The sequence below is a fragment of the Silurus aristotelis genome (assembly GCF_946808225.1).
Source record: "Silurus aristotelis genome assembly, chromosome: 12".
Taxonomy (NCBI): Eukaryota; Metazoa; Chordata; class Actinopteri; order Siluriformes; family Siluridae; genus Silurus; species Silurus aristotelis.
Genome location: NC_139585.1, coordinates 13,131,745 through 13,159,324, shown reverse-complemented (window position 1 = coordinate 13,159,324; position 27,580 = coordinate 13,131,745). Strand labels below are relative to the sequence as shown.

The 27,580-nt window shown below is 38.4% G+C and overlaps 3 protein-coding genes across 16 annotated transcripts in view; 1 reads left to right on the top strand and 2 right to left on the bottom strand.

Moving 5' to 3' along the window:
* Positions 1–27,580, bottom strand: part of map3k8 (mitogen-activated protein kinase kinase kinase 8) — a 178,704-nt gene that overhangs the window by 3,805 nt on the left and 147,319 nt on the right. The gene's annotated exons all lie outside the window — the stretch shown is intronic.
* slc16a3b (solute carrier family 16 member 3b) lies at positions 961–9,474 on the bottom strand. 4 transcript variants are annotated; one of them, XM_083556141.1, is made up of 5 exons: positions 9,321–9,474; positions 5,941–6,193; positions 5,590–5,733; positions 3,065–3,847; positions 961–2,962 (listed from the first exon to the last, which is right to left on the bottom strand). In XM_083556141.1, the coding sequence occupies exons 2-5, from the start codon at positions 6,161–6,163 to the stop codon at positions 2,562–2,564; spliced, it is 1,551 nt and encodes a 516-aa protein (XP_083412267.1). In that variant the 5' UTR covers positions 6,164–6,193; positions 9,321–9,474; the 3' UTR covers positions 961–2,561. The 4 variants fall into 4 exon arrangements, with proteins under 4 accessions (XP_083412267.1, XP_083412268.1, XP_083412269.1 ...); XM_083556142.1 differs by having other exon boundaries at positions 5,941–6,190; positions 9,321–9,471; XM_083556143.1 differs by lacking the exon at positions 9,321–9,474 and adding an exon at positions 8,024–8,211.
* On the top strand, positions 9,459–26,655 carry ccdc57 (coiled-coil domain containing 57). Of its 11 annotated transcripts, none has more exons than XM_083556132.1 (21): positions 9,667–9,848; positions 12,789–12,863; positions 13,505–13,958; positions 14,220–14,328; positions 15,185–15,286; positions 15,372–15,529; positions 15,646–15,720; positions 15,998–16,198; positions 16,699–16,857; positions 18,792–18,954; positions 19,161–19,274; positions 21,115–21,301; positions 21,887–22,075; positions 22,269–22,369; positions 22,555–22,755; positions 22,841–22,897; positions 23,056–23,275; positions 23,743–23,873; positions 24,146–24,271; positions 24,367–24,553; positions 26,071–26,655. In XM_083556132.1, the coding sequence occupies exons 3-21, from the start codon at positions 13,561–13,563 to the stop codon at positions 26,262–26,264; spliced, it is 3,072 nt and encodes a 1,023-aa protein (XP_083412258.1). In that variant the 5' UTR covers positions 9,667–9,848; positions 12,789–12,863; positions 13,505–13,560; the 3' UTR covers positions 26,265–26,655. The 11 variants fall into 11 exon arrangements, with proteins under 11 accessions (XP_083412260.1, XP_083412258.1, XP_083412259.1 ...); XM_083556131.1 differs by lacking the exon at positions 9,667–9,848 and adding an exon at positions 12,246–12,663 and having other exon boundaries at positions 13,540–13,958; XM_083556127.1 differs by lacking the exon at positions 9,667–9,848 and adding an exon at positions 12,246–12,663 and having other exon boundaries at positions 24,146–24,265.

Here is a 27,580-nt window from a genome sequence, read left to right as displayed (position 1 = left end):
ATTACATTTACTACTGCACTTAGATATACTGTACTGATTATTCTAAATATCAACCACTTTGAAAATAACACAGCATGTGATTTATGGTAATCACAACCCTTTAATATGTTAGCAGTAATGTATAAGGAGTCCATATGGTTAATGTGTAGCTGTGTGTACATCAGTTACTCAGCACGACATGGTTGCCTTTGTTTATCTTCTATCTTGCCCCTGCGATTTCATGCACACTGCACTTACTGGCAAGCCACTCTCTTTAGTCATTTTCGGAATAACACTGCTTTCCACGTATTGTCCCAAGTGGGTGTCTTCATCATGTCCAGTGGCTTGGCTTCTCGCAGGAGGATATTGATGTTGCGTCCCCTCCCATCCCACTGAGCTATTATAATCCGTATCCATGGCAACGGGCAGGCCTGGTCAAGCAATTAACTATATTCGAAACCATACACTCTCCTAATAAAAATATTATCTACAAGTGTACCAACAGGCTTGTGAGGCTCATCTATACTGTATAAGGTAGCTCTCAGAGACGACTTTTAAGCATTTAATTACAAAACCTCTTTTTCTCTTGATTATTGAGGTGACAATAATCCCATTATAATTCAAACATAAGGTTATCACGTCTAGAGTAACAACTCCGCTTTACAAAATGTAAATAAACTAAATAAAGAATACTGTTTATTATTTAACATAAAAAATATTATGCTCATTTATATGATAAAGGTTTTAGAGTTGTTAGATTTTAGTTATGGAAGGAATCTCCTCCAGTGTACGTGATTTGTAACAGTCAATAGGTTTGTCTGGAAAGCAAAAGTATTCATGACAGATAACTTTGTCCTTTGAATTTTTACACAGATACATTTCTGTTCTATTATTCAATAATGGCTAATCTATCATTAATTACTTTTCCTATAACGGCACAAAAAAAATTTCCGCACCTGGAATGAGCACACATCGCTTAGCTTTATCCTCATTTAAGAATTTTATTCAACATTTTACAGAAATATAGACACACAGCATCTTCAAGGGGAAAAATTGAGAATCATGTGATTTTAAAAGATTCCTCATGATGTGTTTGCTGTAACTTTATTTCAGATTTAAGGCACAGCCAACTCTTTAAAATCATCAACTAAAAGCACCACATATACTCAACTGGTTCTCAAAAGAAACCTGCATCAAACATTTTATATTACTGACCAAAACAAGATGCTGGATAGGTAGTCATAAAGATGCATCATTTGAATGCTGAACATTTTTTCTTCACTACAAACATACCAATCTATAAAAAAATATATCCAAACAATAGCTCGTCTGTAACAGCAATAACTTAAAAACTGTGAAAAATACTGTAAAGCGGCTTCTAACTGTAAAGCAATTACATTATCAATGGCAGCAGTATACTTTTATTATTCCTATTCAAGCTCTGTACTTGTTCAGACTAATGTTTCCTGACGCCTCAGTACTAATCTTTGTTTTTTTGCTAAAAAAAAAACAAAAAAACAAAAAAAAACTAAACAATAAGCTCCCAGAAGGATCGTTAATGAGCTTGCGAGTTAAATCTTGTGATTACAAAAAAAAAAAAAACAACGCACTAAAATGTTCCTTGTCAAGTGGATTAGTGAAGTTGAACTGTGGTATTTCTTGGAAATACCACAGTAACTCTAAGTAGCCTTTTAAAAAAATGTCACATGAAACAAATGATAGATAGAAAAAAAAAAAAGGTGTGTTGCAGGACATTTTGTCATTCACCCCAAGTAGAATCAGTGGGTCTCCAATACAGACATTTAGACATATATATATATATATATATATATTATAATTATAATATATAAAAAATATATATGTTATATAGTTGATTTTTAGTCACTTGAAGCAGCGAATTTTATACCCAAACAACAATTTGCATAATGTATGCTGACAAATGCCACAAATAATCTTTTACAGTAAGCTCGATAGACAATGAACATGTTACACAGTAGACAACAGTGTGTGCAACAGAATGAATGCATGTTCACAGTATGAATGGTTATGAACAGTTACTGGCTGTTGGTATGGAAACGAATTTAAAATACAATACTCTCTTTACCGCACATTTGGTAATCTGGGCAGGTCCTTTAAATAGTACCGCTGAACCACCTAATCCCTACTTAGATACTGAGTACTGAATGGCCGAGCTGCTGTTTTGCTCTGGTGCAGATTTAATAGAATGACCATTACTAGAGTAATTATTAATCCAAAATACTTAAGTAACAATTTGCTTGCTTCCATAGCCTTGTACACATCTTACTTTATATCAGTACTATTTCTGCTGTCACGGATACCACATTGTTCTCGTCTGAGAGCATAAAAATGTATAGCTGTCCCATCTCTATACAAGTTTGTAATTTGACGTGTTCTAAATGCCACTGAAATTCATACAGCAATGAATCTGCGACCATGAGACATCCATTCAGTGCAGTACAGAAAGCACACAACATCTAAACATCAAATGAGAACACACAAGACACTAATCAAGTTCTTTCTTTTGAAAATCGTCTAAGTCTATTTCTCTCACTGTACTGAAATCACAGAGAAGATTCGGGTTCCACCACATCACCATTTTCCTTGGCCGCCACTGTAGGAAGCTTCTCAATATCTACTGAATTCACCTGTAGTTCATCTCGACTTGCTTCGAGGTCCTCATTCTGTTCTTCTACCTCTGTATTTTTACTTTGTTCTCCTGCCTTGGGCTCTGATTTATTCCTACCACCACAATTCTCTTGGTCATCCTGAGAAACTTTGTTGAGCTGCTCCATCTCAGTATCCGTCATAGCAATCTCCATCTTGGCAGAAGAGTCAGGCTGCTGAGGCGCCATCTTGATAAAAAGCAGGTTGCAGACGCAAAGTACGACAGCCGACAGGACCACCTCACAGCCTGCTAGCAGGAAGACGTACATGTAGACCTTGGTTGCGTCCAGCAGCCAACCTGCGAACCCAAATATCAACATGCGGTAATTATTAAACCTTAAATACATTGTGCTCCAAAAATAATCCTGAAAATAATGTGACTAAAAAAATGTGAACTGACCTGCACCAGGTGGCCCCACCAGGACAGCAATGGCCTCGACAAGGAGTACCAAGCCAATTGCACTGGAGAACTTCTCTGTTCCCACAATGGCCATTAGCACCTCAAACTGCAAGGCTCCCACCATTCCATAGGAGATACCGAAAAAAATGCAGAAAATGACAAGTCCTGTGTAGTCCGTTGACATAGAGCCTACAATATCGGTGACACCATTAAAGATCATAGCAAAGCTGAAGAAGTAAACACACCGTGGGCGCACCCACTTCAGTCCAGCAATAATGCCACACGTAGGCCTCGCAAAAATATCAATAAAGCCAAGAATGGTAAGCAGGAGTGCAGACTTGGTGTCTTCGTTGCCCAGTTCTTTTGCGTAGCTCACCACAAACACTGGAGGAACAAACAGGCCTAACACCATAATAGCTGCTGCTATGGTGTAGATGACAAACCCTTTGTCCTTAAAGACACTGAAATCCAGCAACTTGTGCTTTGGTTTTGGCTTTTCCACTACATCCTTTGCTGCTTCCTGGTCTCCATCAGTCTTCTTTGGTCCAAGGAGCGGCCTCATGAGGGCTCCACATGCACAGCAGTTAAGCAGTAGGCCTCCCAGGATGAGAAAACCACCACGCCAGCCATATCTGTACTGAAGTACTTGGCCCAGGGGGGATAAACAGCACAGTGCTACGGGACTCCCAGCTGCAGCCAGGCCGTTGGCTAAGGGTCGTTTTTCACTGAAGTATCTATTCAACATAATGAGTGAAGGCTGGAAGTTCAGGGCAAGACCCAAACCTGCAACAGACCCCAAAAAGAATTTTGCTTTAGCGTTGAAATTATGATTAGTTTGACACTGCCTCACTTACAGTGAGGAAAATAAGTATTTGAACACCCTGCAATTTTGCAAGTTCTCCCACTTAGAAATCATGGAGGGGTCTGAAATTGTCATCGTAGGTGCATGTCCACTGTGAGAGACATAATCTAAAAAAAAAATCCAGAAATCACAATGTATGATTTTTTTTAACTATTTATTTGTATGATACAGCTGCAAATAAGTATTTGAACACCTGAGAAAGTCAATGTTAATATTTGGTACAGTAGCCTTTGTTTGCAATTACAGAGTTCAAACGTTTCCTGTAGTTTTTCACCAGGTTTGCACACACTGCAGGAGGGATTTTGGCCCACTCCTCCACACAGATCTTCTCTAGATCAGTCAGGTTTCTGGCCTGTCGCTGAGAAACACGGAGTTTGAGCTCCCTCTAAAGATTCTCTATTGGGTTTAGATCTGGAGACTGGCTAGGCCACGCCAGAACCTTGATATGCTTCTTACAGAGCCACTCCTTGGTTATCCTGGCTGTGTGCTTCGGGTCATTGTCATGTTGGAAGACCCAGCCTCGACCCATCTTCAATGCTCTAACTGAGGGAAGGAGGTTGTTCTCCAAAATCTCGCAATACATGGCCCCGGTCATCCTCTCCTTAATACAGTGCAGTCGCCCTGTCCCATGTGCAGAAAAACACCCCCAAAGCATGATGCTACCACCCCCATGCTTCACAGTAGGGATGGTGTTCTTGGGATGGTACTCATCATTGTTCTTCCTCCAAACACGTTTAGTGGAATTATGACCCAAAAGTTCTATTTTGGTCTCATCTGACCACATGACTTTCTCCCATGACTCCTCTGGATCATCCAAATGGTCATTGGCAAACTTAAGACGTGCCTGGACATGTGCTGGTTTAAGCAGGGGAACCTTCCGTGCCATGCATGATTTCAAACCATGACGTCTTAGTGTATTACCAACAGTAACCTTGGAAACGGTGGTCCCAGCTCTTTTCAGGTCATTGACCAGCTCCTCCCATGTAGTTCTGGGCTGATTTCTCACCTTCCTTAGGATCATTGAGACCCCACGAGGTGAGATCTTGCATGAAGCCCCAGTCCGAGGGAGATTGGCAGTCATGTTTAGCTTCTTCCATTTTCTAATGATTGCTCCAACAGTGGACCTTTTTTCACCAAGCTGCTTGGCAATTTCCCCGTAGCCCTTTCCAGCCTTGTGGAGGTGTACAATTTTGTCTCTAGTGTCTTTGGACAGCTCTTTGGTCTTGGCCATGTTAGTAGTTGGATTCTTACTGATTGTATGGGGTGGACAGGTGTTTTTATGCAGCTAACGACCTCAAACAGGTGCATCTAATTTAGGATAATAAATGTAGTGGAGGTGGACATTTTAAAGGCAGTCTAACAGGTCTTTGGGGGTCAGAATTCTAGCTGATAGACAGGTGTTCAAATACTTATTTGCAGCTGTATCATACAAATAAATAGTTTAAAAATCATATATTGTGATTTCTGGATTTTTTTTTAGATTATGTCTCTCACAGTGGACATCCACCTACGATGACAATTTCAGACCCCTCCATGATTTCTAAGTGGGAGAACTTGCAAAATAGCAGTGTGTTCAAATACTTATTTTCCTCACTGTATGTCCCCCCACTGATTGGAATTCAAAGACAAAAGAAAATATTTGTTAACAACAACAACAACTCACCTGTGATTACCCCGGTGCTGAGATAGATATGAATAATGCTGGTGGAAAAAGATGCCAAGATCATGCCAAAAGAAGCAAAAAGGCCACCAACCATCATCACAGGGCGACATCCAAAGCGATTTACTAAAACACTGCATATGGGACCTATGAATCATTAAAGATTAATCAAATCTTAATTAGGTAATTCAGGTAAAATTAATTAAAAGCACATGATGCAATCTTTTATGGCTGCATTGCATGTAAAAATATTTGTATTTAATAATATTATTTTAGTAAACTCTAATAATTTTTAGCTCTATAAAAATTAAGCCATAATACTACAGCTCAATCATACTTCTAAAGGGCCCCAACCTGAGCCATAGAGCATTGCCAGCAGAATAGAGGAGATCCAGGCAGTGTCACTGTAGCCCACGTCGAACTCACGGATCAGCTCTTTAAAGAAGACGCTGACAGCTTTAGGAAAAGCATAGGAAAATCCAGTGATGACGAAGCAGCCAAAGAGCACAGCCCAGCCCCATCCTCCATCCGGGGCCTTCACCCCACTGCCTCCGTCATCCACCACTACTCCTCCCATGATGTGTTGTAGAAGTCACTTGAGAAGCTACTAAGAGAAGAGAAAGAGGCTAGTTATAAACATAGATAGACAGTCTCTTCACTTTCTAATAATAGCTATAAATGGACATACAGAGCAGCATCTGAGCAAAACATTCCAAGTTTGGTGGCTAAATAGAAGGTACAAGAGCAAAACAACAAGGAAAGAAAGGTTTGAGATGCCAATAAAAACAGACCTTTGAAACACTTAAGTTTCCAACAGACAGAATTTCTTCCCTAACAGACTAGCTACCATCAGTGGTAAAATGTCTTTGTGAACAGTTGGCCAAGCAACACTACCAAGTGCATTATATTCCTGCTACTTAATTCTGCCAGATGACCACACAGACACGTGATTAGCCTGCTCATGGCTTATGCGAGAGGTGGCTCAGAGAGGCTTAGATGTCCATCCCTTTTCTGTGTGCCTCAGGAGCTAAACAACTCATTAAAAATCCAGATCAATATATCCTTAGGAAAATACTATCAACGGTTGTCATTGTGTTTTATGGTCCTTCTGTGTGTTTTGTTGTCGTTGTTGTAAAAAAATACCCTGTGCTTGTATTCTAGTGATAGCGTCTGGAAAGCAATCCACTTATAATTTAATCATAATAGTTATACCCAGCTGTTATGTAACCAAACACAAAGACATTATCTACTACATTTTTGTGCTAACAGCACATTTTTACTTTAATATATTGTAGGTGCAGGATGCATAAGCATGCAGGACAAACAATGACCATCTTTGGTTCAGCGCTATTCATTACACAGCATTCATCTATTCATCATTAGTAACTGTCTGGTTAGGGTCATAGTGGTTAAAATTAGGCTTCTAGTAGGACTGTTAGGGCCATAATTCACTGACCAGGCTGACAGTGGTGGCATTTCTACCTCTGGGATTCTTTTTGCTGCTTTCAAAGAGCATGATTGAGGAGTTAAAAAGATACAGATAATGGTTTTCATGCATATTCATAGTGAATGAAACCTTTCAGCAGATTGGCATAAAATCCAGGGAGTAATTCCTTGTCACCATATCCAGTGACAAAGATAGAATAATAGAATGAATGGACATCTCTGTTCATCATACCTCAATCATTTTCTCCCAATAATGTGTATGAAAATGAGATCTGTCTACATTTACTGTTTGTTCAGCATGGTTTTCAACAAAAGCCACCCATACTAATCCTGTATAATATTACAGTTAATTGGACAGTACTCAAAAATGTTTAAATTAACTATTGAGATTTCAATCACTACTATCTCCTTTTTTCTTTCCCTTAGGGCAGATAATGTTAGGCAACTTGTCACCATAGGGATTATACAAATACAATTTGTCTAAAGGAACACAGTGTGCATAAGGAAAGGTTGTGGCAGCTCATGGTTATTATGACTATTACTATTGTCTAAGAGAACTAGGTGTATGACATAAAATTACATTAAGCCTAAACTACAGCTCCATTTGTAAACAGGGCAAACACATTTTATGCTTTAAATGCTACAAATCAGCCCAAAATTAAAAGTCAGCATGCCAGTTTCAACACTTCTCCAAATGAGTCATGTATGATCACGATACATGAATAGGTGTGGAACAGAATCGACATCAAACATCTTGTAATTACAACAGCCCTTGTATCATTTCCCTTTACCATTTAAGCAAAGCGTTCATTGTGTAAAACTATATTGTTAAATAACAAACCAACAGAAGTTCAGGGTCAACCAAAACAACTCTATACAACCAATACAACCTATGTAAATAATATAAAACTTTACAATCAAAGTAGTTTTCCATCAATTGGCACACATGATCAAAGGTAGCTCAGGCAGTTAGCATTCATTAAGAACCTACCCAGCTGCTCCCTTGTGTCTGTCCACATGTAAATGTAATAGTGTCCATGGGTGCATTGCTTGTAGGGCTTTTGTGGGTGGGGGGTTTGTATCGATGCAGCTTAACCCTCTCGTCACACTCAAAGCCTTTACTCACCCTAAATAAGGACTTGGACATTATTAGTCACTAGATTAATAATTTGACATCAGTAACTCTGTGTGCATTCATTCTGATACAAGAGACGAGCTAATGTGAGAACACCTGATAGGTAAAAAAAAAGAAAAAAAAATACATTAAAAGTCCCAAAATTATTGGACCATAATTACATGTAGATTAAATTTACACGACAGACTCTTTTCAAGACATTCAATCCATCCAAATAGTGTGTGTGCGTGTGTGTGTGTGTGTATATATTATATATATATATATATTATATATACACACACACACACACACACACACACACACACACACACACACACACACACATCATAAAAGTTTTATCTACCTCAATCTTATCTTGTTTTTGAAGAATTTTTATAATTTTCATGTTTGGAGATACCAAAATGAACATAAAAAAAAAAAGGATGCCTGCATTATTTTCTATTTGTATCCATTTGTTTATATATATTTAATTCATATGTTTAATAATAAAATATTTTTATTATTATTATTATCATCATCATCATTATCGTTAGTTAGTACTACTATCATTATTAGCTTTTGTCTGATGTTCAATTGTACACCTATTTATAGCGAGCCTCTGGGTAGGACGACACCGACGATGCAGCCCACAGCACGTCATCGTGTACGTGACTAGATTTGGGTGCTTGTTCTTCATTAGTAATAAGTTGATGTTAGGGAATCTTGAAATGAATGGCGAATTTCCTGTATGTAGGCAACATTTCGAAACCCACTGTTACATATGAGCTGTTAGTTAGAAGCTGATGTAGAAAAAAGCCATCTTAATTCCCGGCTTCATCACAGTGAACGGTCCAGAAACATCGCACTATACGTAATAAGCGGTGCTCTAACGCGCTTCCTGCGTTAACAGGTTGGAAATGTTATAAACAAACCCACCGATTCAGAGGTTTCATTACAGGAACACGGTGGAATATTGTAATTCATTATATACAGTAGAAATGATAGAACCGAAATACGCAGCAACCTTTTAAACAGAGTGGAAGGTAAAGCAGGTAAGGTAAGAATGATGTAGATCAAAAATGTGCCTCTTCCATCCTGCTCTAAAAGACATGTTAATGCACAGTCATAACACGAAATAAACAAAAAAAACCCAAAAAAATCCAACATGGCCTACCTTATGGATTTTGTCTTTATGGAGTTGTCCTTGGTTTCAGAAGCATTGCTTAATCCGCGTGCTGAGGCTCGATGAGGGTCCGCTCTGTGCGCGAGACAGTCTCAGACACGTGAGTGTGGAGAATGCGGACGTGCAAGTGGGTGATGCGCATTTTCTATTGCTACGTGCGTCCTCCCCTTTCCTCTTCCTCCTCTTCTGTTTTTTTTTTTTTTTTACCACTCCCTGTCAATCAATTGTATTTACGAGCCCTCAAAGAACCTTGTACTTGTGAACAAAGTGTCCTACACTTTCATTATACAGTCGCACGAGCCCGATTTCCGGATTTTCTCAAATACATTTACAACCACCTTTTATGCGCCGACCCCCTTTTATTTGTCACGGGGATCGTCTGATCTTTTTAAGCAATTGTTGTTTTTTCATGATCTGATCACTGCCAAATGGTTCATCAAGAAGGCAGCATCCATTTTTTGTGAATTGCTATACACCGATGCGACACCGGAACACCCAGAGCTACGTGATGGCGAGCAGGTACAGCCTCGTGATGTGTCGGTCGGGAACGACTCGGTTCTTTGATCCATTTCTACGTGTTGATTGAGAGCCGATTCGCATTTCCCTTGATTGGGCCCATCCTGTTCCCCTGTCGCCCCTTTCTTCCCTTTTTTCTTCACATGCAAATGAAGAGCTTAATCAAGATGCTGTTACCAGTGTTATTCATCAGGGGGACTTTTAAAGTTGTATTGACCCCATCTCCGGATAAATAAAGCTTTTAATGATGAGGGACACTTTGTTTCATCAAGGGATGATGAAACAAGGAAATACTAATGTGCCACAAAAATATTCAACTCAATTGTAGGTTCTTCACTTATACATGAAAGAGTCCTTCAATACTAAAAATTGGAATGAAAATAGTATTAGTGAGTCGTTTGGGTCGCACAAAGAGTCGAATCTGATTTCTAAGACGAAAAAAGGGACTGGTCGCCATGTTTCCTCTTTTTTTCCACCTTCGTTTTGTTTTCCTCAGGAAACCCGCGTCGCCATGATACAGTCTTCTGCTTAATATGAGTGTGAAATACCGGAAAAGGAGTATTTGACTCATGCTGATTCAGCTGTGTGAGATGATAATGGCGCATATGGTGATGAGTGGCTTTTCAGACAGGGATGCGAGTTAAAATGGGCAGGTCCCATTTACAATATGAAAACTCCTGCAAGTTTGTTTATATCTAGTGGTTTCTAATCTTTTTTTTTTATTATTATTGTTTAAAAGTTATAAGGTTATTCCCACAACAATAAGGTACGTTCACAGATAAAAAAATAAATAAAAAAATACACCAAAAAAATACATATTTATTAGATACATACATGTGCATCTCAATAAATTAGAATATCATTAAAAAGTTGATTTATTTTAGTAATTCAATATAAAAAGTGAGACTCGTATATTATATAGATTCATCACACAAAGACTGATAAGTTTATTTCTTAAAATTTTTATGATTTTGGCTCACAATTAACAAAAATCTATAAAAATTGGATAGGTTCATAGGACCAATCAAAAAAACATTTTTTGTGAATTGTGGCCTTCTGGAAAGTATGTTCATTTACTGTATATGTACTCAATACTTTGTAGGGGCTCCTTTTGCTTTAATTACGACCTCAATTCTGCGTGGCATGGAGGTGATCAGTCTGTGGCACTGCTGAGGTGGTATGGAAGCCCAGGTTTCTTTGACAGTGGCCTTCATCTCACTTGCATTTTATGGTCTCTTGTTTCTCATTTTCCTCTTCACAATGCCCCAAAGAATTTCTATAGGGTTCAGGTCTGGTAAATTTGATAGCCAGTCAAGCACACCAACACCATGGTCATTTAACCAACTTTTGGTGCTTTTGGCAGTGTGGGCAGGTACCAAATCCTGCTGGAAAATTATATCAGCTTTTCTATAAAGCTGGTCAGCAAATGAAGTCTTTTAAAACTTCCTGGTAGATGGTTGTGCTGACCTGGGACTTGATAAAACACAATGGACCAACACCAGCAGATGACATGACTCTCCAAATCACCAGTGACTGTGCAAACTTTACACTGGACCTCAAGCAACTATGATTCTGTGTCCCACACTTTCAGAGTCTGGGACGTTGATTTCTGAACTTTTATCTGAAAAGACGACTTTGGCCCACAGCAACAGTCCAGTCCTTTTTGTCCTTTGCCCAGGTAAGACACCTCTGACGATGTCTCTGGTTCAGGAATGGCTTGACACAAGGAATGCATCAGTTGTAGCCCATGGATACATCTGTGCGTGGTGGCTCTTAAAACACTGACTCCAGCTGCAGTCCAGTCTGTGAATCTCCCACAAATTCTTAAATGGGCTTCGTTTCACCTTTTTCTACCACATTTTTTCCTTCCATTAAACTTTTCACTAACGTGCTTGGATACAGCACTCTGTAAACAGCAGCTTCTTTATCTGTAATATTTTGTGTCTTACCCTCCATGTGCAGGGTGTCAATGATCGTCCTCTGGAGACCTGTAAAGTCAGTAGTCTTCCCCCATGTTTATGTAGCCTGAACCAGACTGAGACACCATTTAAAGGTGGAGGAAACCTTTGCAGGTGTTTGGATTGAATTAGCTGATTACAGTGTGACACCACGCGTCTCTAATATTGACATTTTTTTTACAATATTAAAATTTTCGGAGATACTGAATTTTGTAAACAATAATCATCGAAATTTAAAGAAATAAACACGAAGTATATATCAGTCTGTGTGTCATGAATCTATATAATATACGAGTTTCACTTTTTGTATTGAATTACTAAAATAAATCAACTTTTTAATGATATTCTAATTTATTGAGATGCACCTGTACGTACATACCACATTCCCTCTTGAACAAAAGCGGAACGTTTTTTATCTCGGGTGAAAGTTTCGCACGAGACCTTCCGGCGGAGCTGTAGTTCCCATAGGAACCTAACTGATGAAGGAACCAGTGCTTTAGATCAAATGGTAGTCTTCCAGTGAATTCAGCAGGGTTTTTATTTATGGTAAAATCTTCCAAATCGTGTGCACTTTATCACACGGTAGCGATGTCCCAGTGTATCTGGCTTACCCGCTGTTCTGTAACATGAGCTCGCTTAGAGAGGGATGTCAAGTAGTTTGTTAGCATTAACAGCTAATCTCACATGTAAACAGTCATTCTGATGATATTTACGAGTCGCGATTTGGTCGCTATTACGTTTATATTTCAATCAAGTTCAGCAGTAATGCGGCTGTGCTTTAGAGCCTACTGCATTTTCTAACAGGTTCAACCAGGATAGAAAACCCCAGTCATATGCATGGTAAGAGCAGTCATACCCAGGTAATGGCAGTACACTAAGATGTCATGGTGCAATAGGATTAACTATAACTTAATTGAACTAAAAACACTAGGTAAAATTAGTAAGTCACATATAGTTTGATTAACACATCTGCTTTTCCATGTAGGTGACTTGTGTAAAACATATGCACACAATTTATCACCCCAGAAGGAAATTGCTACAAGAAGTCAAAGGCTGCAAGGTATGGTCATAAAAGCTATGAAAGCATGCAAACATTTTATGTAATTGTGTAAAAATATTTCAGTAAATCTCATTGAGCAACTCGGACAACCACTGGTTATACGTTCTCTCCATTTCCGTGGAATTTTCTGCACTTCTTAAACATGATTTAGAAGTTTTGGACGACACAATCGGCTTCAAGTAGGAATCAAATACGAATGATGTCCAGGTTTCAGTACATCTTCAGAGAAGTCAAAGTACTCTGAAAGCCTGTTAATGTAATTTAATATTCGTTATAGTCATTTGGTTCTTTTCTTATTTCTATTTCTTGATTATAATAAATAGCTATAATCAACATCTGTGATTACTTAAGGTTAAATATATCCACTTATCACAATTCACTTTATATTTAAAATTATAATTAGCCATATTTAGTTTCAAAAATATTATTATATCATTGCTTTAGCCTCTGCAGCTGTGTGATCTAAAAACCTAATCAATTTTGTCAAATCAAAAAAGTGTGCATATTATACTCTGTCTAAAACTAGAAGTTGTCTGTGAATACTTTGTTGCTAACAGAAATCACATGTTTGTTATTGAATGCCTTCAAACCCAGGATGTATTTTATTCCTTTAATTCTTTGTTGTTTGTTTCACTTCACAGTGCACATGTATTTCAACATTAGGTTCTTCCAGCAGGTCATGTTCTGATGTTCAGCCATGCAGGACAGTGCGGATCTCGAGGCCCAGCTAGCCTCTAAGGAACGGGAATGGAAAGAGCTCCAGGCCTTGCGTATTCAGCAGCTGGAGACTGCGCTGTCTGAAGCTACTAGTGAGCTTTCGAAACAGAGGGAGCGCTTCCTGCAATTACGAGATGATTTCCAGTATAACCTACATGTGCTGGAGGAACGGGACCAAGAGCTGGAGCGCTACGATGCCATGGCTGTCCGCATGCAGTCGGAAGACAGTGCCTGGCAAACAGAGCTCAGTGAGCTGAGGATCCAGCTTGCCAAACTACAGGATGCCGTCAGGGAGGAAAAAAAGCAAAAAGAGGATTTGCAGGCTCAGTATCAGAAGAGGGGAGTGGAGCACCAGCTACAGCTGGAGAGAGTATACAGGTGAAGAGCATTTTGTCAGGAATTATAATGAAATTAATACTGACTCCTGAAAAAGCTGCTCACACTGTTTGATAAAGGGATGCAATTAAATGGCAATGAATTTTACAGTAGTGCTATCACACAAATGCATTTATAGTAATGGAAATTTTACTGCATAAATTATTAGCATTCCTGGTTATAAAAACTGCTAGATGGTCTACATCAGGGAATGAGGGTTATTACACTAATAATCCCAACGTCAGTAACACTTTTGTTTTGCAGTATGAAGGATAACGAAATTCAGACACTTAGACAAGAGAATGAGATCCTGAGACGGGATCTCCAGCGCAGAATCCAGGCATCAGATGGGGAGTTGGCACTGCAGAAACAAGTACCACACACCTTGTCCAATCTTGTCCAAAAGTGTGACCAGTGTGATTTCTTAGGGTTCTTTTTTATTTTCTTTTTTTTTTTTTACAGATTCTGGTGTGTTAATTAAAAAAATAAATAAATAATGAAGTCTATTAATGTCTTATTCAATCTGTATTTAGACTCCCATAAATCTGCTTGCGATTGCGTGGTATTTCAACTAACATCTGACTGGGAGCTACCGCATTCTGGGTCTCAGCGGAGTGTATCCCAAGAGAATGGTCACGTTGCACAGTAAAATGAGTAGCTGAGGAGGACTAGACATTAGGCAGTTTTGTGGAACAAAATGCCATTCCCTGCGTTATTCATGCCGAGAATAGGTGTTGTGTTATTCATTCCCATGCAATTGCCTTTGACATTTCCCTGTTGAGCACGGGATCAGTTGAGTTGCGCTCAGCAGCTGCTTTTTCAACATGTCAGTAGTGTATGTTGCCAGAGTAGTTCATTTAGATACTGGCTGATTACTGGCATACTAACACTTTAACAAAACTAAACCTTGTGTCTGCGTGATTACCTGATCAATTGTTAGTAGTGTATCATGCATTTAATAGCATTCAGCTTAGTCTTAGGTAGTATTGTTTTATTTGCCTTACAAATTATTTTAAAGTGTACATTTCCACACACTTTATTCAAGTGTGTTAGATATAAAATAAAAACATCTACCAAAATGATATAGAATATTATCTAATCTCTACTGTCAAGTGTGAGTTAAAAAACTTTTCTTATTTGTTGGAAGCAGATATGCTTCCAGTGCACAGGCCTGAGTGAAGCAGTAGTAAGATGTGCAAGTGCATGACGGGTTTTATAATCGATGACAGGAACTGTTGGCAGACTTCGACAGCGAGATGCGAAAACAGGAACACGAGTTCAATCTGAGACTGGATGAGATGCGTAATGTTGTGCTGGCTAATGAGCTCAAGGTGAAATTTACATCTAAATGAAACAAGAATCTATGTGATTTTTTTAATATGTTCATGTTACAGTAAGCGATAATTTACTTAACAGGTGCAGCTTTTAAACAAAGAATTGGACGTTCACACCAAAGCTCGCAGCGAGGCTGACGAGGCACTACAGCTGTCTGAGCAACTCTGTCAACAAGCGCAGAAAGAGATCCTACAAAGGGACTGGGATCTTAAGAACACATCTGCACTCAAAGACTCAAGGTGCTTATACTATGCAGCACATTTGTTTTATTGTGTATATTATTACTTATATATTATATATAATTTTTATTATTTTTTTTTTTTTACTCACTGAGACTATTTGCCATTTTTATTAGAATTAAAGAGCTCGAGGAAAAAGTGACCCAACTGAAGGCTAAGTGTAAAAAAGAAGTCGTCGTCCATAACAGGAAGTAATCCATTACCTTACATTTATAATCTCACTAATGCACAATTTCTAATGCTGACATAGACTTGGAAATTTGGTTTCTAAAAAAAAAAAAAAAAAGACATTAAAATATGCATGGAATATACAGTGTGTATCCAACAAGCCCCCCAGTCCAACAACAACAAAAAAAAACAACTAACACACAGAGGTTGTGAACTTTACTGTGATATATGCACTATAAATAACTTGTGCACTTCAGGCCAGGATTGTTGGCCACTGTGAAGTGACTAATGTATCTCCAGGTATGCAGAGTTGGAGTGCAGGGCACGGGAGAGAGAAACTGCTCTAGACGCCATTGAGGAGGCTCATGCAGCTGACCTGAACAAGGAGAAAAAGAAAGCCACACAGCTCCAGATGCAGCTAGACAGCATGGGCATGGAGCAAAAAAGGAGAGAGATAAGACATGAAGATGAGATATCACTCAGAGAAAAACAGATCCAGAAGTAAAAAAACACATGCAAATACTCATGCAAACATCTCTCTCTCTCTCTCTCTCTCTCTCTCTCTCTCTCTCTCTCTCTCTCTCTCTCTCTCTCTCTCTCTCTCTCTCTCTCTCTCTCTCTCTCTCTCTCTCTCTCTCACATGCCTACACACATTGATAATTTTACTAATGTGAGGACACAAAAAAAAAAATACACTGGCAAATAGTGATGAAAAAAAAAATCCCCCAGCTTTGCATCAGTGGGATTGTGATCAACTGTAACAAGATATATTTAGAATTTTGTTTTGTTGTCTTAGGGAAATTTCAAACTGGTAGTTTAACAGCATCATGCTTATTGTGTGGAATATTTTGCACACCACCATGTCTGTGAGCATAGTAAGCATTTGTGTATCTTATATATTTGCTTCTTAATTAATGCTTGTAATTAAACCTAGAAGAAGTTAAAACTTATTTGATTTGAATTATTAATCTGTCATTTTATCAATCTTTTTTGAATGAAAGGCTCCGTGCCCAGCTGGAGAAAAAACAGGCTGACTGGGATGCTTATATCACCCAGGTCTCTAAAGAAACGGTTGCCAAGGACACTGAACTGCTGTCTGCAGGAGACCGAGAAGCCAAAATCAAAGCAGATCTGCGGAAATGTAAAGAGGATTTGGATAGGTTTGTCCTTGCACACAATCACAGTGATCAGTAAAACAGTTTATAGTAACTTGAAATCGGTTGCTGAATTACTGCATACAAAAAAATTGGTTAGAGCAAACCAACAGTTCACAAACAAGTTCACAGATACCACATGACATTTAACAGTGCAAAGAATCATAGAGCAGTTCAGTGCAGAGCATACACACATCATCATAGTGCAAGCCAGTAAAGTGCAGGCAGCGGCACAGTAAAATGCAGACAGAACACAACACAATGACCAAGCATAGAAAACAGTACAAATTATCCTGTGACAGAAGATGACATAGTGCAGTCGGTTCAAGAAATATATTGCACACCGGTACGACGTTGCGCAAAATTAGGGGGACTGAAGTAGTAAAAAGTCCAGTACTGATTGAGGTTATCGGTGGGTGGTTTAGAATCTTTGTGGCTGCCAGGAAAAAGCAGGATAGAAGTCTGGTGGTACTTGGTTTGATTAGTCAGTATTGCCTGCCAGAGTCTTGCGCGGAACAATTACAGGCCCTGGAGGGAGTGCAGGTTGGTCCCGATGATGCACTCTTCCCAACAAACTAGTCTTTGAAGTCGGCACTTGTCAAATGGACAGAGTGGCAGAGACGGACCAGAAGTGACCGATGAACATCGCATGGATTCAGTGGGGCTTTGTATAATTGGCACAGCAGTTTATTCGGCAGGTTGTGCCTCCTTAGTTTGAGAAAAATACATTCTCTGCTGGGCTTTCTTGGTAATCTTAGTGGTATTTTTCCACTTCAGTTCAAGTGGTAGTGCCAAGGAACTTGTAGGAATCAGTGCTGGACATGGTACAACCTTGGATAGGTGGTGGCAGAGAAGTAGATACTTTTATAAAGTCAAAGGCCTTAATGGTGTTAAATTATAGGTTGTTGTGTCTATACCACATATAAAGCCTCATCACCATCATAGATGAGTCCGATGACTGAGGTGTCATCAGTAAATTTCAGGATCTACTCAAATGAGTCTGTGGAAATGTGTCATTTGCATATATTGAAAAGAGCAGTGGTGAGCGCACACCTCTCTGGAGGGCACCTGTGCTGAGTGTGCAAGTGCTGGATGTGAATATCCCAAGCTTCACCTGCTGTTCTCTGTTGGTGAGGAAGCAGGTGATCGAGTTGCACAGAGAGTTTGTTTAGTTTGCAGTGAGGGCTGTCTGGAATAATCAAATTAAAGCCTTAGCTGAAGTCCACAAAGAGGATTCATTTTTAGTTTTTATATAAATATATTTTAGATAAATTTTTCTTTGACAAATGAGAAAATGAATAAAATGTCAGGTCAATATGATAGGCTGTGTAGATAAATCTATTGGGATTGTAATTAGAAAATGTTTTAAATCTTAAAATCTTTAATCATTGCATATAATATAAAATTATAAGTTTGATAAAGTACAGGTCATTATGTAGAGCCAATCACCCGGCTGATTTATTTAACCTTTACAAATATAGTCTCCGATGCAAATAAGACCTGAGCACAAGACTGAAACAACTAGAATTCTTTACAAATATTTGTATCTTTTTTTCAGTTGCTATACATTCCTCAAAATCTGAACTTTGTTCGCATTCCTTGTGGTAATGTTTTAGTTGTGCAGTATTTAAAGTATTTAAAATAATACATTTCTTTTAAACATTCAGTGAATGAGGTAGGTGCAATTGCTTTTTGGAAAGGTTTGAATGAGTGTCGGGTACCAAAGGGTTGTAAGGAGTTGACTTTAAGGTCAAGGATGTCATCGGATGACCTTCTAGGAGCAACAGCTGTCATGTATGTTTGCTAATGGAAAGATGTCTTGGAATAGTCCTGGAAAATACTTAGCTGAAATCAGTGGGAATCCTTAACATGTGACTTAATTCTAGTATATTTGCTGTGATTAGTGAAGTGTATCAATAATCCTTGTGTAATGAACTCAGGTATAAGCAGCAGTTGGCCAGAGCAGTTGAGAGGGAACAGGCTTTGGAGCAGAAGTGTGTGCAGTTGGAGTTGGACTGGGAGCGTCGCTGTGAGGAAGTACGTGCTGAACACTACCTTAGAAGTGAGGAGCTCATCCATGGATTGACCCAATCAAGAGAAAGGGTGAGCTAATTCACATTTAAATACAGGCAAGCTAAAATATTATACTAGAAATCAACCAAGGCATCAGTGACCTTTTATGTACAGATACCTTTCAACAGAGGGCGCCAAAAACACAAAAAGGATAGTGCACAGTTTATTTTGATAGTGCAAAGTAAACCGGGACTGATTTTACAATGTTATTAATAATTTTAACAATACATCCTCAGACAAATGCTGAATTGAAGGAGAAGGAGCGAGAACTGCAGGAAACTATTGCCTTGCTAGGGACCATAGAGAGGGACCGGGCCCTACATGGACTTACCTCAAACACAATTTCTCAGGTTAGACCAAAAAATTGCCAATCCTGCCAAATTGATACCTAAATCTGTATTATTCCATAGTACTTTCATAGTACTACAGCTGTTTGATTTCATTTCATTCAGTAAAGCCTCACTTCTCTCACAGAGAAGTAAATCTTTCATCACTAGTCTACATAACACAGAGCACAGGAAGGGGTAAGATAACCACTATACAGGGTGATGCCAGCACATTTAGCAGAGGTCAGAGTTATGTAGCTACTCTCACCCTCACTTTGTAGGACATTCATCATGCAACATTTAAAGGCCTTTAAATAGAATGTCAGCAAGGGATGCTGTGACACTATCAGTATGCTCCCTTCAAAGTTCAAGGTGCCTCTTGTGTGAGTTTTTTAGGAAAGGCTATACTCGACACGTGTCCATTAATACTGAACAGCTGAATCTGACAGGCTTCACCTGTAAATCAAAAACATTTGTCACATATAAATCCAAATGCACAAATGCATATTTCCCTAGTGTGACCCGGTCATGACCCAAATCAGATCTGGGTGTACTGCAGTGTACTTTTTAATGCATATAACATAACAGTTATTTGCCAGCTGACAGTCCATTAAAAGGCATAGCAGTATCTTGAAGTTACAAAAGCTTAATGCTTTATTTCTGAGTGGATTTTTTCTTTGATTACCTAGTTATGAGCATTTGAGCATTTATTTGTGGTAGTGCCTAGATTATTATTTACATACAATCTCTGACTAAAATAAACTACTGCCAGTAGTATGGTACTGAATAGAAGAAGTATGAAATGTCAGAGATGTGAAGTTTTAGACTGAAAAACTGTTGAATGGTCGAATGGTCCTAAAGAGATTTAGGTGTCTCCATCTAGTGGTAGCTAAGCATCTAGCATGGTGAGACAGGATTTCTATTTGACTTGCATATATACTGGTGAAAGTTTTGCTTTACTCACTTTGTTGTGTGTAAGCTTTTAATTTATTGGCTTTTTCTTTTTTAGTTTTCTTTCAGTGTAATCATAACGTTTTTCACCTAGAATGTATGTTGTTGTATTGTAGGAAAGTTCTTATTCTTGGAGGGTGAATGTATGTGTTTTGCCTGCAGCACATGCATTTATCTGTAGAGCAGCTGAAACATCATCTCAGCTTACAGACAACCTTCCATACAATGAGGCCCCTATCATGGAAACTAGAATTGTCTTTGGTCTTCTCTAATAAAACGTAGGTTACTATAGTACAAACATTGTTAGGGTTTAAAAATGTACCACTCGCATTTTAATACAGAATATTCAATACAAAGAACCAAAGACAATTAAGCATGACCCTGGTTCATTTTACAGCTGGTTAGCCTCAACCATTCTCTTTACAGAAGAAAAGCCCCATCTATTTTCTTTAGAGCAGGTTTGCCACACCTGTTATCTTTACATCAATTTAACAAAACCCATTTATTTTACAGAAGTATAGTTCACACATGCTGTATACTTCAGGTCTGCCACACCCATTCACATTATAGCAGGTTAGACAAACCCATTGGCACTGAGGTCTGTAGCAATGATTACAGTAAAAGACACAGTTCCTGGCTTTCAGATAGCAAATATGTTTTATATCAGCTTCCAAATGACCTCACCATTCAAAAGCATGAACACTGCTTTTTAGTTTTGACTAAACTGCTGTTACTACTGTATACAGCTAGTCATAAAGTCGATACTGGTAATTTTCATTTCGTTCATTTTCATTTTACTGAATGTAAAATATATATATAATATAGGTGGGTCATGGTGTATCTTGTTTCAGTTGTGAGACATGATGATGGCATTAACAAACAGTAGTCATAATAATGTTTCTTTTATGCTTAGGTGGCTGGAGTGGACAGCAACAGTTTTCCTTCAGAGGAGATCCAGAGGCTCCAGCAGCAGAACAGCAACCTGCGGGAGGTGGTAACTGAGATGAGGAAACAAATGGAGACTATCAGCACTGAAGTGCCCCTAACTCAAAACCCAATGACAACTCGGCCCACTAATACAATACCCTCCTCCACTGCAGGTACTAACTATAAAACTGTCATTTTCAAATGTCATCATGGTGCACACCCCATCCTCTGAACATTTTTGTGATTATATTGTTCTCAGGGCTGCTAAACCACAGGTCCATGTCAAACAATGTCAACATGAATTATCACATTATATTTAGTGCAGTAGTTTAGCCTAGCTAGCATTTCATGCCACTTGAAATGCATTGAAATAATCTGCCTTTCACATGCATTAGAGGCACATGCAGTGCAACTGACCAGAAGCTGAAAATGAGATGATTGTTTCTCTCAATTCTCTAAATTATAGGCCAAACTCAACTTTTTTCATCATGCTCAATCAAATAGAAATAAAAATTTCTATGTAATTGACAAAATTTATGAGCCACAGGAGAAGACCGTCACTCAAATATCGCCACGGTGTCCAGGTCTTAACATACTCAAATAAATGTCCATATAAATAGTCTAATTTAGGTGAGGTACAGCAGACAAAGACAATATAAGAGCATGTGTTTTTTGTTTAGGTTTTTGAAATTTTGATTAATGCTTGCATTAACATGAGCCTCTTTCTGTTGTTTGCAACTGTTATAATACTACATTAGGAACTGGAGAATACAACCAGGCACTAGAAAAGGAACTTAAAAACCTGAAGGCTAAATGTAGACATCTTGAAGATAAATTAGAAGAAGCCTCTAAGACTAATCACATTCCCACTTCTACAAGTATGTTTCCTGTTTCCCCTGAGAATGCCTACCTCCAAAACCACATCAGATCCCTCAATGAAACTATAGGTGAGTCTGACCGTTGAAACATGCATTACTGTTACAAATGTATGTATTTGATTGAAATACTGAGAATATCAAGTTAAATAAACCAACTTCTATTAAATACATTGATTATTGCAACAACTAAGAGCAATCCTGAGCCAAATGGTTTAGCATAAACATGATATTCTGGGCTTTTTCTTTTCTTTTTTTTTACCAGGTGGACTGCGTGCTGAAAAAGTAGCTATCTCGGCTGCTTTGAAGAAGCAGAAAGTGAGGCTGGCCCACTTGGAATCAATGGTGACTCAACTCACACAGCAGGTATTAAAGAGCCTATAAAATTCTCTCTGGTTGGATGGTGACTCTTTTCATCATCATTAACTCATTAATGCTTCCAACCCTATAACCGTTTGTAAGTTGAAGAATTTAGTCTAAATTACAATGCCCTTATTAAGTGGAAAGTCAAGTATTTTGTATGATCATGTCTGCGTTACTTTGTATTTTAGTGTCACTCAAGACAAATGGAAAATGAAGCTTTACAAATTGAACTGGCCAATCAAAAAAGAGAAACAGCTGCTGAAGAGGCAAGCCTGAAGCAAAGGTTGACTGCTGCAGAGGTGCAGCTTGAGGAGGTGAAGAAAGAGGCAGAAGAGTATCAAAAAGGCAGTGTTCTTCATAACCTGGAAACAGTTGCTCTTGGCAACCAGGTGGGCATGACATACAGAATTTTACATGTTGAATATTTACAGATATGGATGGGAGAAATAATTGATATGCCGTGTCTTTGTGCAGGTCTCTGCACTTAAACTGGACATTGCAAGCAGGAGAGAGCCCATCATACTTGAACAGGTAAAAACAGTTACAATGAAACATATTATGAAATGTTAGTTTTGCATTGACTAAAGAATATATAAAAAATTAACATCAGTTTACTGAAGTATATTTCAATTTGAATACACATTTATAAGAAGACAGTGTTGCATGTTTTAATTTTCATCTTTTTCTAGAGCGAGATAGTGAAGCAGCTTCAGGAGGAGAATCTCAGTCTGAGGCAGCAGCTACTGTTACAGGGTAATGGCAGAGGAAATGATTTTGGCAATCCCCATCTGCTCCAAACCAAACTCAAACAGGCAGCTCGTTTGATATCTCGCCTGAGCCAGGACAAACAACAGCTCATTGAGTTGGGCAACAGACTCAGGGCTCAGCTGATAGAGTCGGGGTTGGATGGTGAGTTTTGTTTGAAATGCTTACACCACACCAAGTTTCTAATAAGATGTAACAAGCTATGTGTATGTTTTTATTAGGTAAAGTCATATGGAAAATTTCTGAAGAAAAAAGCCATTATATACAGTAATTATTACATTGAGCTGCATATTTGATCGGAATTTTTACATTGCTTGATATAATACAGTTAGGATAAATATTGTGGAAGTATTAGTTTGTTGGATTCTTCTTGACTCTGTGGGTTATCTAATTCTGTCCCAATTGTTTCATTGGTTTCCATCACACTTTTTTTTTTTTACCCTGGAGTACCTAACACTGTCTTTTATTCAGGAATCTTCAGTCTTTAATAACTCACAATAATCCCCATGCATCAGTTCAAACATGTTTCAGTTATTGTATATTCTATACATACTTTAAGATTGTGATAGTATATTTAAAATCATATTAGATTTTTTTTTTCCCCCCTTCAGATTTGCAACATCCTGAAACAAGATCCAAACCAAGCCATTCTGAGAAAGAACTCTCTAAAGATGAGTCCGATGCCCATCCACATGATCGTTTATCCGCCCTGGAACAACTTCAGTACAAGCTTACTACTCAGGTGCTCCAGACAGCAGGACACAAAATCTAAGCTGCATAAACATTGAGTAAAAAATGTATTCTATTTATAAGCTTACTGTGAAAAAGAGCGTACTTTCTCGCATGACTGATTTAGTCATATTTCTTATGCAATGCTGTTATCAATAAGGTTACTAGAGAGTGCCAAGAAGGAGGTGATTGAACTCTTTTATCAGATGCGTTCTTGTGAACATTTCAATCCGATGCAATAAAGTAAATAAACTCTTGGTTATATTTTATTTTCCTACCATCCAGGAATTGCAATATGCACAAAGTTATCAGAATAAAAAAAATCCAATTATAGTTCACCCCCTGCCTGTGAGTGAAAGTGGTGCCAGTGACAGCAACCCATGGGAACTGCCAAAAAAAGTTAGAGTCCCGGTAACTACAAATCTTAAAGGACCTTTTGAGAGGTTATGCTTTTTAAATTAGTCGTTACTGGCTAAGCATAATTTCTCTCTTTTTTTATCCCCTAGCATTCAGTCAGTAAAGAGAACACTCCCCCTGTTCGGTCGCAGTCTAAGGGCCCAGTGCTTCAGGCCAGCTCTCCCCCTACCCTGCTGTCCTCTGTGGGCACTGATGAGTCTCTGCAGGATGTGTGGAAGTTGTTGGAGCATGGTTTAAGTTCGACAGTGCTCACTTCTAGTAACACTGAGGACCAAGGTGAATTTCTCTAATTTCTTTGCTAATAGCTACATGCAATATTTTGTATATTGAATAAGTATAAGCCAATTCTCCTGTTTTTGCTATACACTATAGACATTTGGTTTGAGATCTGATCCGGTTTGTGAGCTTGCGATTATTTTTGCTTTATCCCCCCCTGCTGTTTACCTCACTCTTTTGGGAAGGCTTTCCCCTAGATTTCAGACTAGATTTTCAATATATATTACATATTCATCCACTCAAGCCTGGGGTGCATTCTGCATTCTAGATCATCTCAAAGATGTTCAGTGTGGTTATGGTCAGGGATCTGTTCAGGCCACTTGAGTTCTTCTAATCCAATTTTGGTAAACCATGTTTTCATGGATCTTCCATTGTGCATAGAGACATGGTCCATATAGTGTACTTTAAATTTACACTGATCAGGCATAACATTATGATCAGCTGCCTATTATTTTGTTGGTCCCCCTTTTGCTACCAAAACAGTCCTGACCCTTTGAGCATTAAAAGCATTAACTTCTTCAGCAATTCGAGCTACAGTAGCTCGTCTGTTGGATCAGACCACACTGATGAGAAAGAGAGAAAAAATTTAATGCTCAAAAATGTACCCAATGATAAGAGTTAGGGAATCTAATTTCATTTTGTAGTTAGGGAAAAGTAAATGCAACCTTATTTTAAATTAAATCGAGTAATTGATTACTTGTTAGAGGTAAACATGAAGCAGAGTAATGTACAAAGATGAGAACAGATTGGCAATATTCAGTGTATCTAGGCAAATGTCCAAGCTTTTTGTGAAACAAAGCACACTGTCCAAAACCTCAAGGACAATTGATAGAGCCCAATCTATGACCTTGTGTTCAAGAGACCAGATCTCTTATTTTTTTTTTCAGAACATCATATCAGTTTATGAATTACTATCGATAACCAAAATGAACCTTCATCTAGCAGAGATATATATCCAACCTAAGACCAAGGTATTCAGCATATCACAGGTTTTATGCTGGCTTGGCAAAGAGTTGTGTAGTCTGGATGCAAGTGTGCTGACTGCAATGTCTGTCTCTCTGCCTGTTTATCCAGGATTCACTGCAATAGTCCATCCAATAAGGACTTTTAGGTTGCATGCCTCCCTAATTGGTTTACTTGTGAATACAGTTCAAACTGCCCATAAAAAAGAATGAAAATCACACTGATTAATGCTTTTGAATATGAGGAGGATGGCATATTGTGAAAAACCTATCGCACATAAGAGACCTTCTAAAACTGGCTATATTGGGATGAAGATTGTAAGACAGTTAAACTGTCAACAACAAAAAAAAAACTGAATCCTACTGACATCGCAGTTCTCACTTCTGAATCTTAAGTCAACATCAAGATCATATTTCAAAAATAGATATTTTGGACAAACATAGCATACGGCATTAAAAAAGACATTTTACATTCCAGTACAATTACATGCAGTGCTGTACAGTACACCATTTTTGTGACCTTATGTGTGCGGACTTCTTATGAATAATTTACAGATGCGGTTCCTGTATCAGCCAGAGCCGATGAGCACAGCAATACCACACATCCTAAATTACCAGTTAGAATTCAGGGCTTGAAAGCAGCGATCCAGGAAGGAAAGACACAAGCCAGAACAATATCTGAACCTGGTAAAAAGGCAAGGCCTGCTGGTAAAGCGGTCAAGATTCGAAATTACAACATCAAAAACTGAAACTATACAGGTCCAAAATGTAATGTCTTTAGTGCCATTTGGCAGACACCCTTATCCAGTGCGACTTACAATATACTTTTATGCCCCCATTAATAAGGTATAAAATGTTTAATTGTAATAGCACTTATGTAAAATTACTATACAACAAAACTGATTGATATTTTGCCTTAACATGGACTATGCTAAGTTTGATAGGAAGCAAGTATTTCCTTGTTTTAAATCATGTATTTTGATACTAAGCTCTGTCAAATATATTAAATCAGTTGCCTTATCTCTAAATGAGGTTTTAGCATATGCACAATTTGTAAATGTATATAACAAATAACACTTGTAAGCTTTCAGTTTTTTTGTGTCACTGAAATGCATTGGTAATAAAAAAATTTATACTCAATCAGTGGGTTCTGTGTTTGTATTTTATTTATTTATTTGTATTTTACTCAGTATTTATGAGGTTTGTTAGCACCTGTGAAAAATCTGAAAAGGGCCACTACTGACCACATACATACTTCTTTTCGTATCCACTTGATTTATCCTGCTGCCCTACGTCTGGATGGAGTTCTCTTTGATTGGAGACCACTCTGCAGCTCTGAGAATGGTTCCACATGATCAGCCCAAAGAGCCATAAAGTTACAGAGCAACTCAAGAACTATGAGGATGGATCTGGACTGTAATTAATGCAAACACTGATACAATGGCTTTGTACCAAAGTTTGTATGAACAGTTTTGCATTTAAGCACTCATCACTGAACAGCACACCTCAGCAATGATAAAACTATAATATATTTATAATTGGTGTCACCTAGATGAGGATGGGTTTGTTTTTTGAGTCTGGTTCTTCTCAAGGTTTCTTCATTTTAGGATCTCAGGCAGTTTTCCTTGCCACTGGCTCACACATTAGGGATAAACATATAAATTCACTTTATACCCTAACTTTATTGGGTCTAATGCACATGTACCAGGACCACACACATTAAGATGCTTCTCCCATGTCTGTGTCCCTTCTACACGATGGTCCTGATAATGGTTCCTTTTCATCCATGTACATGGTAGAGTCGCTGGAAAGTACACGCGTCATGAAAGAACCGGCCACAGAATGGACGTGAAACAGGATGCTTTTGCGGTGTAAACGTAAATAGTGTTAAAATATCTACCATGGTCTAAACCCGATTAACCCCGTTATAAGACACGCCCATGTGATGACCTCACAATCTAGGCTTGTCTAAAAAAAAAACTCCTCCCATCTGCCCGTCATCACCTCACCCTATATCGGAGCCACGCCTTTTATTCATCCTGATTGGCCGGCAGCAAACGTCAAT